The sequence below is a fragment of the Nuphar pumila genome, chromosome 16 (genome assembly GCF_984573655.1).
Source record: "Nuphar pumila chromosome 16, dmNupPumi1.hap1.1, whole genome shotgun sequence".
Taxonomy (NCBI): domain Eukaryota; kingdom Viridiplantae; phylum Streptophyta; class Magnoliopsida; order Nymphaeales; family Nymphaeaceae; genus Nuphar; species Nuphar pumila.
Window position 1 is genome coordinate 69,306,419 of NC_143264.1, and position 12,625 is coordinate 69,319,043.

At 34.4% G+C, this 12,625-nt stretch overlaps 1 protein-coding gene across 1 annotated transcript in view; it reads left to right on the forward strand.

Moving 5' to 3' along the window:
- The window catches only part of LOC149813445 (glycerol-3-phosphate dehydrogenase SDP6, mitochondrial-like), a 35,526-nt gene extending 25,422 nt beyond the window's left edge, over positions 1 to 10,104 (forward strand). Inside the window, exons 5-6 of the mRNA XM_089992213.1 lie at positions 8,470 to 8,728; positions 9,245 to 10,104. Coding sequence (XP_089848339.1) covers positions 8,470 to 8,728; positions 9,245 to 9,550 — 565 coding nt within the window. The 3' untranslated portion in view covers positions 9,551 to 10,104. The remainder of the gene's footprint in view (positions 1 to 8,469; positions 8,729 to 9,244) is intronic.
- The last annotated feature ends 2,521 nt before the right edge of the window (positions 10,105 to 12,625 follow it).

Below are 12,625 nucleotides of genomic sequence, written 5' to 3' on the forward strand. Positions count from 1 at the left end.
AAATTGGTAGAAATGCTCCGTTTTAATTTGATTTTCACGGAGTTTTATATCTTAAGGACAATGCCATTTTGGCTCAAGAAGAGCCAATTCATCCCAAAGGAGAGAAAGTGCATTGTAATATTCTCTAATACTCATTTCTCCTTGGGTCATGATTCTCACATTGTTTTGGACATTGCATATGTGTGCAATATCTTTAAAACTATACATGTCTTTAAGATATTTTCATGCATCACTAGCGAAATCAAATTTCACTAAACTAGAACATTTGTGGATGTCCACACTATTGATGAGCCATCCAATTATTTTGGAGTGGCCCATCCTCCACTCTTTTCATTTTTTCTCGTAATCGGAAACGACTTTACCCATTTCCTCTCCTTGAAGAGCAACCTCTTTCCCATTCTCATTTTTTGTAAGAATGAGCTTGGGTTCTCTTTTGGTACCGTCCACAAAACCCCATAATCCCTTTTCCCATATTTTGTGTTTAACTATGGATGCCCACATTACATAGTTTGTATCGTTTAGGCGTACGGGAATGGAGACCATTACCTCTCTTTCATTCTCCATTTCCTTACAAGGCTAAGAGAAAGGGTAGATAATGAAGAAGAAAGAAAAAAAACTGAAATACGTGTACTTATTTGAGAGATGACACGCTTCCCATTACAACAATCCTCGATTTGTTGTATCCCCTAAGCATATGATTCTCATCTTGATATTATCACGAACTTTCTTCAAAAAACTTGCCTTTGGACCACCAAAGCTCTGATACCATGTAATGAAGTGGATTGAATCTGATACACATGCAAGAACACACTTTCAATCAAGTAAAAATACTTGATTGAATCACGAAACTATCCACACAAGGGTCTACAAACTTGTTATTGCATAGAAGCACTCAAGAATGAGTTCGGAATACAAGGCCACAAGAGGCCAATTTATAATACAATGGAGCCAATGAGGTGCAGCTCAATATGGCTGTTGTGGCTGCACTCAACAGTCATAAATATAGCTGTTGGGGCAGCTCCAACAGCTATATGGAGTTGTCCCATCAAATCTGAAAAAGACAAAAAGGTAAAAAAAGAAAAAGACAAAAATAAATACATGAAATAAAATGCAGAAATGTCAACCCCTAATGGGCTGACACCTATTACAGAGAAAAGACCGAAGTATCCCTAATGGGTATTTCAGTTAACAATAAACACATATATACATATACATGTATATACATGTATATGTATATCTTAACATTTATGTCATTTCTATCAGTTGCTATTGAACAATACTATTTAAAATACCACTACTTTTGAAGCTTGGCTGACAATTTTTTTTTGTGTTCCCAAATACTAAAGTAATCACTGTAGTCATCTATGGCAATTAATTGGTGGAGGCGTTGACTATAAGAGAGAAATGGTGAAGATGGAGATCCTAGAGGAAGTAGGGCAGCAATTGACCTTGTGTGTTGTTCCGATATTCAAGTATATGATGTGACAATTCTCATTACAGGTTCATAGCTCATAAAATAGGATTGACAAAGAGTACAGAAAACTCTATATTGAGTTTGGTATTGAACAATTCTTTGCATGCATCTCTTGCTTTAGATACTCTATTTTTATCCCTTGAATTATCAACCTGGGTTTTTCTCATGCTCTCATTCATGTCATAATAATTCAGATGCCACCTTAAGGCTTTCCATCTCAATTAGGAGGTTTCTTTCCAATGCATACAGTTGCCATCGACTTTACAAAGCTCTAATGGGGCATTTAGTGTTCTAAATGGCTGGCTATAACAATGGAACATGATATTGCAGAAATTCTCTACAAATGCATCCTTCCCCCTTAACCATCCAAGGACAACTGTAAACATGAGATCCAACTTCTATTTTTGAGATGATACTAGTTTCCTACTATGGTCTGGTGTATTCTTGCATAATTGACAAACACCTTTCATTCATGCTCATGTAATGAGGTGATAACCCTGCCTATTCTTTGCCTGCAAAAGCTACTTTGCACTGCCCATTATCTGGCCATGTTGCAAAATTATGTTTATGAGGTGTTCACGTTATTGATAAAGGACCTCCATTTATCTGTACTATGATGACATATGAGACTGCATGTTAAAACATGAGATTTAAGTCTGATGATCGGGTGACTCCTCGGTTCCACTCCCCCAATACATAGAGTTGTGCAGGAAGTCACTGTTATGAAATGGTACGGATTCCAGTGCACTTTGTGATGAACTCTAAGAATCAAAACATTATACATTTGGACACATAGTGAATGAATAACTCTATTCATAATGGACATTAAAAATACAAAAGGAAAATTACATTGGTGAATGAATAACACTATCCAATATCCATAATTGACACTAAAAATACAAAAAGAAATTTACATTTAATCCTCATTGCAAATACACTCAACACACAAGCCTAATACTATTCATCACTCTCTCAACCCTTACACATTCACACACACCCTTATTTACATAGGATTAAGAGAAAAAAGTAGAGAGAAGAAGAAGAGTGAAAATGAGAGGGGAAGTCCACTCTCATTAAGGAATTTGAGAGAGCTCCCAACGGCTAGAATTCTAGCCGTTGAGAGCAAGTCAAACTGGCTTTGACTTGACTCTCAACATATATATTATATATATTTACAATATATAATATATATTATTATAATATATACATAATATTTATTTTTATATATATATTAAACAATATATATATATATATATGTATATATATACTTATATAAAATGTTACATTAATCTTAACACCCCCCCTTAAACTTACAATGACTTACTGTAACTTTGCAAATACAAGCTAAGAACCCCATTACATTTGACTTTAATAAGTACTTCTATTCGTTGTTTCCTTGAATGGTGCTCTTGATCTTCAAACATATGCTCTGAGCCGGTCTCTAAGATTTTTAATATCATTAAAGCTTGAGAACTCAAAAACGTGCATTCTTTAAAGTCAATACACATATTAATACTACATAAACAAAAATATTATGGCAATAGTTGCATTTGATTTTCACTCATTACTTGAGTACCCCATGCCATGCTGTATCATCTGATGTCATCTTTGTTGGAGGAGTTGTAGGGGGCAGTGCCCCTCGAGGCAATTTTTTTTTAGATAGTAGCTTTGTAATTTTACTCATAATAAAGATTTTTTACCTTAACATATTTTCTTGAGTGAAAAATGGTGGAAATGCATTTTCTTTACCTTAACCTACTTTGGGTGAAAAAAAAAGTGAAAATGCACTTCTAATGGCTTCTAGACAAATGGAGAAATTGACCCTCAAAAGGTATTTAAAACCTAAAATAAAATTTTTTTTAGCTCTTTAAAGTGCATCGAAGTTGTATCGTACGATACGACACGCTACAGGGGTGTATCATATGATATATCTGATACGGGTATGATACACACTCGTATCACGATATGAGTCTGTATCATATCATAAACTTCAAAAGTAACAATATGTATCATATCGTATCATACAATACGGACAACCTTGGTTTTAACTGTAGTCATCCTAGCAACTGGGCAAAGGTTTCTTCATAATCTATTCCATACTCTTGGGAGTATCCATTGTCAACTAACCTAGCTTTGTACCTTTTAAGAGGTCCATCACTCTCGGTTTTTATCTTATATACTCATCGACTACCTATGAGTTTCTTTCTTAGGGGTATATCTTGGACATTCCAAGTATTCGTCTTTTCTCAAACATCTAATTCTACCCTCACGGCTTCTACACATTCAAGATGTTTCTTTGCTTCAACATAGTTTGAGGGTTCTATATAGGAATGTATCAATGCAACCTAAGCTTGATACTTAGGTGAAAATGACTCATAGGACACAAAATTTTCTGGTGGTTTTGATTCTCTAATGACCTTGTAGTTTGTATTTCTGCATAATTATTAGTATATTTTTCAAGGGCACATGGATGTTCAGAATTACTACTCTTGGAATATTGGATACAATTTTGATCTCAAGATTGTTCTTTACTTATCTCATTATTATGAGATTCTTCTTCACTCACTGTATAATTTCTGATTTTCTGATCCTCATCACGATCATCATCATAATCATCAAACTTTAGAATTAGATCAAACAGAAAAGACTACTCAGTTATTTTTTTAGGATTTTAAAAATCATTTTTTTTCTAAGGACATTTCTTGAAACATACAATTTTCTATTTTTAAAGTAAAAGCATCTATAGCCTTTTTGGTTATTTGCATATCCCAAGGAGTAGCACGAGGAGAAAGTTTATTATTTTTATCAGTGTAAACAAAGCGTTTGCTCCTAAAAACTCTTAATATGGAATAATCAGAGATCAATTTAAAAAGTTTTTCAACTGGTGATATATATTTTTAAGGAAACAAATGGTATTATGCTAATAAGCTAAACTGTAGTTAATGTGGCTTCGGCCCAAAATTCTTTAGGTACTTGATTTGAAATAAGCATAGTTGTGGTTTCTATAATATGTCTATGTTTTTTTTCGGCCAAGCCATTTTGTTGTGTAGTGTAGGAACACGATTTTTTATGTGTAATACCATTTGAGTCTAGGTAATCTTTAAATTCTTTTGATAAAGAAAGATAGAGACTTGTTTGAGATTTATTTTTAACCAAATTATAAAATATTTGAAAGTATGAAAAAACTTTAGATTTGTGTTTAAGAAAATAAATCTATGTGTGTTTAGTAAAATCATCAACAAAACATACATAATATGCAAACCCACCTTTAGATATAACAGGTGCTTGGCCCCAAACATTTAAATGCACTAACTCAAGTGGTTAAATAGAAACAAAAGTTCTTTCTTGAAAGGGCAATCTTTTCATTTTGCCAAGAATACAATCTTCACATGTAAAATTTTCAAGATTAAAAAAAATTTCCATATTTGAAAATTGTTGGATTTTGGATACATTAGGATGGCCAAATCTTTTATGCCATAAATCCAAATCCAGTTTCTGAACATTATAACAAAAATTATTCTTGGCTATTTCCAAAAAATCCATGTAATATAAGCCTTCTCTATAACCTTCTCTAATCAACTTTCCTGACTAGCGATCCTGTACTCGACAACCAATAGAAGAGAATTAAACATTATACCTATGGTCAGATAATTGATGGATAGATAAAAGATTTAGGTTTAATTTGGGAATATATCTAATTTTTGGAATAGATAACTTTTTTGAAATATTTTAGAAATTTCTGATTCCCTTTATCTCAAGAGATGTTCTCTCAATAGTAAATTTTTTTGACCAACTTGAATTATGATATTAAGATAAAAAATCACCATTTGGTGTCGTATGAAATGAGACACTTGAGTTAAGAAGCCAAAGAAATTTATTGGGGTCAGAGGTACCAACAGAAGAGACCGCAACTTTGATTGATGAAGCTCCTTTGAGTAGAGGTTGAAGTGCTTCTACGAGTTTCAAGGACATGCTCCCAATAGATGATTCTTGTGTAGCTTTGAGCTCACTTGACTCTTGAGTAACGGAGGCTACCTTTTTCTCATAAGGCCTCTTTAGTTTAGGACAATATGTCTTGACATGTCCCGATTCATGACAATAATAACAAATAATTTATTTCTTCTCAAACTCATTGTCTTACTTTTTATAGTTTGGTCTCCTATAATGTGGTGGTTTGTAATTATGGACATAGTTTCCTGACTTAGAAATGGCTAGGACAAAATCATTATCTTTAGACATCTTCTTTTTTAGTCTATTTTCTTGCACATTTAGCTCTTTAATAGTATCTTCAATAGAAGGGGCTTTCCCTCTATGAAGAAGAGCCGATTTGGTACTCAAACTCTGGTCTTAGACCATTAATAAATTGATAGAAGTGCTCCTCATCAATTTGTTTTTGGCGGAGTTCTATGTCTTCGGGACAATGCTATCTAGACTCAAGAAGAGCCAACTCATTCCAAAGATTGGACAACTCACTAAAGTATTCTCTAATACTTTTCTCTCCTTGAGTCATAATACTTATTTTGTCTTGTAAATTGCATATGTTTGCAATGTCTTTAAAAGAGTATCCCATGCCTGGTTTGCATGTTCAAATTTCGCTAGACTCAAGCACTTTTTGATGTCAACACTACTAATGTCCCAAAACATGATCTTTGCATGCTCTATTTTCCACTCTTTATATTTTTTCTCGTATTGGTTTTCTTAAGATGTACCTTTTTTTTTCCTTCTACCTTAGTATGAATTAGCTTGGGTTCGGAATCAGACCCATCCATTAATCCCCAAAACCCTTTCTCCTATATGAACCCATGTTACATAGTTTGTGTCATTGAACTTGATGGGTTTCATGGTGACATTATCATTGTCATCCATGTTTACAAGGGCTAAACAGAGTAAAAAGAAGATAGAGAGAAGGGAAAAAACTAGGAGAGAGAGGAAAACAAAAAGGATCACAAATACTTTTACCACCAAGAGGGCACTTCCAATGAAGAACACGAACACACGAGCACTCCACCACCAAGAGAGCATCTCCAATGAACAGCACGAACACTCCTCCTCAAAGTGAGTACCACAATCTCACGAATACTTAAATGGACTTGTAAAAGGAACTTTATCTCAAAATCTTGAAGGGAACACTTCCCAATGCACCAAAAGATTAGCTTGATCTCCCGGCTCTAATACCATGAAAGGCAACAAGGTCTTCCAAGAGATATTCACCAAAACAATGACACTGAAAGAGTTCTACCAAAGAACCAAAAGAACATTCACAAGCCACAAAATGGACTCATAGACAAACACCCACTAAAGGAGCAAACACAAAAAATAAAAAATAATATTTTATTGATCAAGACCATGCATACATGATAGTGGGGTTTTACCCCATATTTATACACGAGAGAGGGGGCTCAAGAGAGAGTCGTTGGGGGTCCAACGGCCCTCTAGGTTGACTAGTCAACTGATGTTGACTAGTCCTCTCTTAACCAAAAAGAATGGAAAAAGAAAACTAGAAAAAGGAAAACTAATCCTATCATAACTCTAGTTACACATTAATATATATATATATATATATATATATATATATATATACATTTTTTAACAACCTTGTGTTATGTTTTATAGCTGTTAGATGAAAGAAGCGTTCCTGTCCTTGAATCTTCCTTCTTTGCAAACCTTTCTTTTACTGATGAACTTTTCTTAAGGCTTTGGCATTCTCCTGAAAGTATCATCTGTAATACAAGCTGGTTCTCATGCGCGTCAGTTGATAGGTGCATCACTATCTTTTCAGTAGATTGGAGTTAAAAACACTATCTTCTGTTCACACATTGGGTCTTCTAGCTGCTTTTCTGATAGCCATAAAGGGCAATGGAAGCAACTACACTAGTATGCAATATTAACAGAGGATAGAAAAAATACCTAAGATTTTTTCTTTTCAAGAGTAAATGGCACTCGATGTGCCCTTTCCCTTTGGTACTAAGCTGCACTGTCTTATTAAGAGGTAAAACCTCAATTGCCTCTTCAGTTTTGCTTGCTTCAAGTACCTTTCATTTTAGTTGATGTGAGTTTCGTCACTTTTACAACCACACCATCACTACCAAAGTTCTTAAATAATTTTTAATAAGTTTGATCCATATCTGATGACTTCTGCTATTCGTTGCATGGCAGGATGAATTCTTCATGCAATCTTGTAAGTATATCTGCTAAACTTTGTCGATGTAAATGACAACATTGAAAATACTATGCGAAGTGTTTCTAGGTTCCAGAAAGTTTCATGGACTCCACCACTGTGCCAACTTTAAAAGACAATGAAATTTGCAATGTTTTAACGTTCATCGATGGTCAGCAAGTATGATTGTTCTAATGATGATCCTGCACGTATTTCGTGTTTATCTCACAGGCAATTTTAAGAAACCACACAAATTGACGTGGGTTACGGGTGTAGTTCTGGCTGTATCGACTGCATCCTTTGGTGTAACTGGTTATTCTTTACCTTGGGACCAAATTGGTTATTGGGCAGTCAAAATTGTAACTGGCATACCTGAGGCTATCCCTGTAGTGGGATCACCTTTGATAGAGTTATTAGGCGGAAGTGCTAGCGTGGGTCAATCGACTCAATCCACTTTGACCCGTTTTTATAGTTTACACACTTTTGTATTACCTCTTCTTACTGCCGTATTTATGTTAATGCACTTCTCAATGATACGTAAGCAAGGTATCACAATAGTGTCTTGCATTGAATTTTGGATTACGTGAGTGCCAGCTAGTCTGTTTTGATACTGCACTTCATGCACTGTTTTTTGGTTTCTTTGAGGTTTTGATCTGTAATTTTTAATAGTTAGAATATTATTTTATGATACTATTCTTTGACATATATTCTTCAATTCACTGCCAAGAATTCAATGCCTTCTTTTGATGTGTTTTCCCCTTGGTTCTTTGAATGTCTTTGGAAGACTTTCCCTTGGTTTAGTGTATGTTATCCCTCACCCTGTTGTGTTCGCTTTCAGCATGGCAGAGGATGCAGTTAATTTAGCTATAAAAGCTGGGAAATTGAATCCATCAAATTCTTGTGTTACCCGTAATCTTCACATTATTGGTGGAGATGGCTATGATCCTGCATCATTTACTGTGCTTGCCCAACAATACACACGCATGAAGAAGACATCCTCTGGAAAAATTGTTCCAGGGGTGATTGACAGTGCTGTGGCTAAGCATTTGTCACATGCGTATGGCACAATGGCAGAAAGGGTAGCAAGTATAGCACAGGTTGGTTTGTCTCTATGTGTGTATTCAGTTAATTTTAAAAAAATTGCAATAAATACTCATACTGACTTGTCAAAGATGTCCACAATGTCATTTGTGTGATGTTCCTGATTAAAGTTGATGGCTTCTCATCATTTATGGTGCATAATTAGTTATTTTTATCTTCATGGTGATATGGCCAAGGTTATTTTATCATTTAAATTGTGCTTTTATGTTAAATAGCACGCCTGACAAGCTTGTTCGCATGTGTCGAGTGTGAGGGTTTGTACTTGTCACCATGTTTTAAAGTGATTTGTGATTTCTGTGCACATGATTAGTTGTCCTTTATCAGAATAAGAGGGAAATAAAAGCATTATGTTAGTCTCAGATGTCATATGATGGGAAGATCATGCATCCTTTCATTCAGTTCTTGTGAAAAATCTCGGGAAGTTTGTGAATGCTTAAAAAATTAAAATGAGAATCTTTCTCTTGAAAGCTATCAAACACAGTGCTAACCAACTCTTTTGATCAATCTTGTAGAATGAAAATCTGGGCAAGGGGCTTGCTCATGGATACCCTTTCCTAGAGGCTGAGGTGGCATACTGTGCTCGGAATGAGTACTGTGAATCTGCCATTGACTTTATTGCTAGAAGAAGCCGCCTTGCTTTCCTTGACACTGATGCTGCTGGCCGAGCATTGCCGCGCGTAATTGAGATACTGGCTGACGAGCACAAGTGGGATAAGGCACGGCGGAGGCAAGAATTGCAGAATGCCAGGGCCTTCTTAGAAACCTTTAAGTCCTCTAAAAATGCACAGTTACGTGATGGAAAGAATACAGGTTACTAATCTCCACCAAACTGCTTGATACATAAACAAGTAAACCAATTTAAATTTTAAATGTTCCAATGTACCTTCTTCAGTGCTTTACTGGATCGCAAAAGAAAAAGTGATTTTTTTTTTGAAAGGCAAGCTGGGGTTAGGCGGACCCCTACCAGAACATCTGCCCCATGTGTCTGAGGGGTTGGATCCTGGGTCTTCAGCTTGACACAGGACCCCGCTTACCACATGGGATACCACCTCGGTGGTTAAAAAAAAAAGTGATTCTTCACCTCATCTCCATAGTCCATTTCTGAAGTAAATAATGGAGAATGTTCTTGTTTTTTTTTTTCCAACTCATCAAACTTTGGAGGGTACATTGAAGTTGGATACAAACACCATTTTTTTATGCAAAAATCTGTTAATTATGGTTCTGTATGGGAAAACATTGTGTTCTTGTCTAGAGAACTCTATGGTGGAATCACTACCAGATATGTTTCTCAGCATCTTTTGATATTCATGTTTAAATAAGGTTGTATATCATTCAAATTAGAAGCAAAGATGTTTTGGTTGTGTTCTGTTCTTATGTGTTCTCTCTCTAAGGGCCTGCCTTAATATTCTTTTCCATGATCGCTAGTCACCATTTCCTCATATGCCTCTCTGTCCGATGTAAATGGCTTATATGATTTTTATCACGTTTTATTACTTTTATGTCAACTATTATAGGACAATCTTTGCCAGATATCATAGTCACAAATCTCGTTCTCGAGAAGCTCTGCTTGCGGAAAATCTGATGATATTTTAAAAAATTTGTTTTTTCTCAGAAAAAATCAGGAAAATGTTTGGACAAATGAAATTTATAAAACATAAAATATAAATAATATAGAAAACCCAAAACCGGTTTTATCGTGATAAAAACGTGATATTAAAAAATATCACAAATTTTATGGCATTATATCGGCCTTAGAAAACTTGCAATAAAATTGTGAGTTTGAAAAATATGCCGATATTTGTGACTATGCCGGATGAGAGAGAGTGTATTTCTGCTTGAAATTACTTCAGGTATGGTTTTTGCTATCCAAATCAATCAAGTCCTGCTTAAATCAGTCCTGGACTCGGTATGGGCATCTCAACATCAGATTCTGATAAGTTTTGTCTTGATGCGGATCAGGTCCAACCTGTTGACTATGTGGCAGCACCAATATTTTTTTTGGAAGTGACTGTAGACAAATATGATGCATTTTTTGAAATGCCTCCAAAATTTTTGCTATTCTCATGTTCAAAATCACAAATACTTAACTTCATTATAACCTTTTTAACCCTTGCATGTGTGGAATTGACGAAGTTTGAGTGATATATTCTTTCGTTTTTTGGGTAACTCTAACTCTCACTTAAAAGGAGTTTCACATGTTTTTTCTTTGAGACATCATTAAGGTAACATAAAATTATGTGCAAACTTTGTGTTAATCTCGAACTTCGGAACATCACACATGTTATGAACATACTTAATTTTATGCACCTCTTGTTATTCTCAAACTTCAAAACATCACACATACCTGATGAAGTTCGCACATATGTTACGAACTTCATGAGTATAAAAACTGAAACACTGTACTCTAGGGATTTTTTTGCATAAATTTTTAGGATTCTATATGGTTCCCAACCAGTGGTCCCCAATCTGCTTCTCGGTGGTGACTTTTTTGACAAAAATTCATTGTCGAGTATTCTGAAATCATCGGCGATGTTTTTTTTTAAGTACATACTTAACGACTGAACAATTATTATTTTTTAAAAATGATCATACTGTATGTGTAATTTGGTGTGATTTTCTAAAAACCCTTTAATTTTTTATATTCTCTCGATATTCAAAATCACAAATACCCAACATTGTTAGGGCACTTTTACCCTTCACAACTACGAATTTAAGCATTTTTTATATAAAATTGTACCGTCAATCAAATATGTCTAACACCCACTTAAATCCAAAATGGCAGGGTTTTTTTTTATACGAATTTAGACCTCACAAACTCGCATAAATTTATTTACGAAATCTAGGTGAAACCGAAACCACCAAAATCACAAATATCATATTCTTTCGCATATACATTAATATTTCACAAAAATATATTTGTGAAACACTTACCACTAATTTTGTAAATATCTTACTTTTCACATATATTGAACGCGCTTGCAGGAAGTTATTTGTGTATCTCCAGATATCACAAATATCGTTCTTAAATATTTGCAAAATTATGACAAATATGCAAAAAAAAATATTTTTTGCCAATTTCTTGAATCATATATAAACCCATTGTAGACTGTCGCATATAGCAACCCAAATAATAATGAATGTAAGAAAATAGACATTCAAATGATTTGAAAACATATAAACAATGATATAATATACAAATAATTAAAGAGTGTTTTTAGTTGGAACATTCAAATCATTTAAAGTGCAAGAAGAGTGGTTTTAGTTTAAACATTCAACAATGGTTTCAATTTTATATTTAAGTCATTTAAACATTCAATCAATGACATTATAAATAAATGAATGACAAACAAATAACTCTATATAAAAATTCATTCATAGAAACATTCAAATGACATTATATACAAATCAATGATTTAGTCAATTAGTTACACTCAGGTTCTTCTTCGAATATATACAAAAAAACAAAAAAGAATCAAATGAATTTCTACTGTTGAGGATTTGTGATTGTTGTGATCATAGCTCCTCCATGGCCATATTTGTGTTCTCCAGAAAGCCAGCTTGAGTACATGCCATATTCTGCAGCATACGAATTTCTTCAAGTACCAGAGTCAACTTTTCTTCCGATCCACTCACGCTCTTTATGTTTCCCTCCAACTTTCTTCTCCCCCTGAAAGACCCTTTTTATTATTGAAGAACATGCAACATACTGGATGGCTAAAAAATCATTATTAGTGGCACATTCCATGGACGACAAGCCGGTGTCTTCGTCGTATCTAGGGCCCTTCAATAGACATGTGCTCTCATATTCAAACTTGTATAACAATGATTAACAAAGATTAATACACAATATGTATAAGAATAACTACAAATAAAAAAAATAGGTATAATGAATG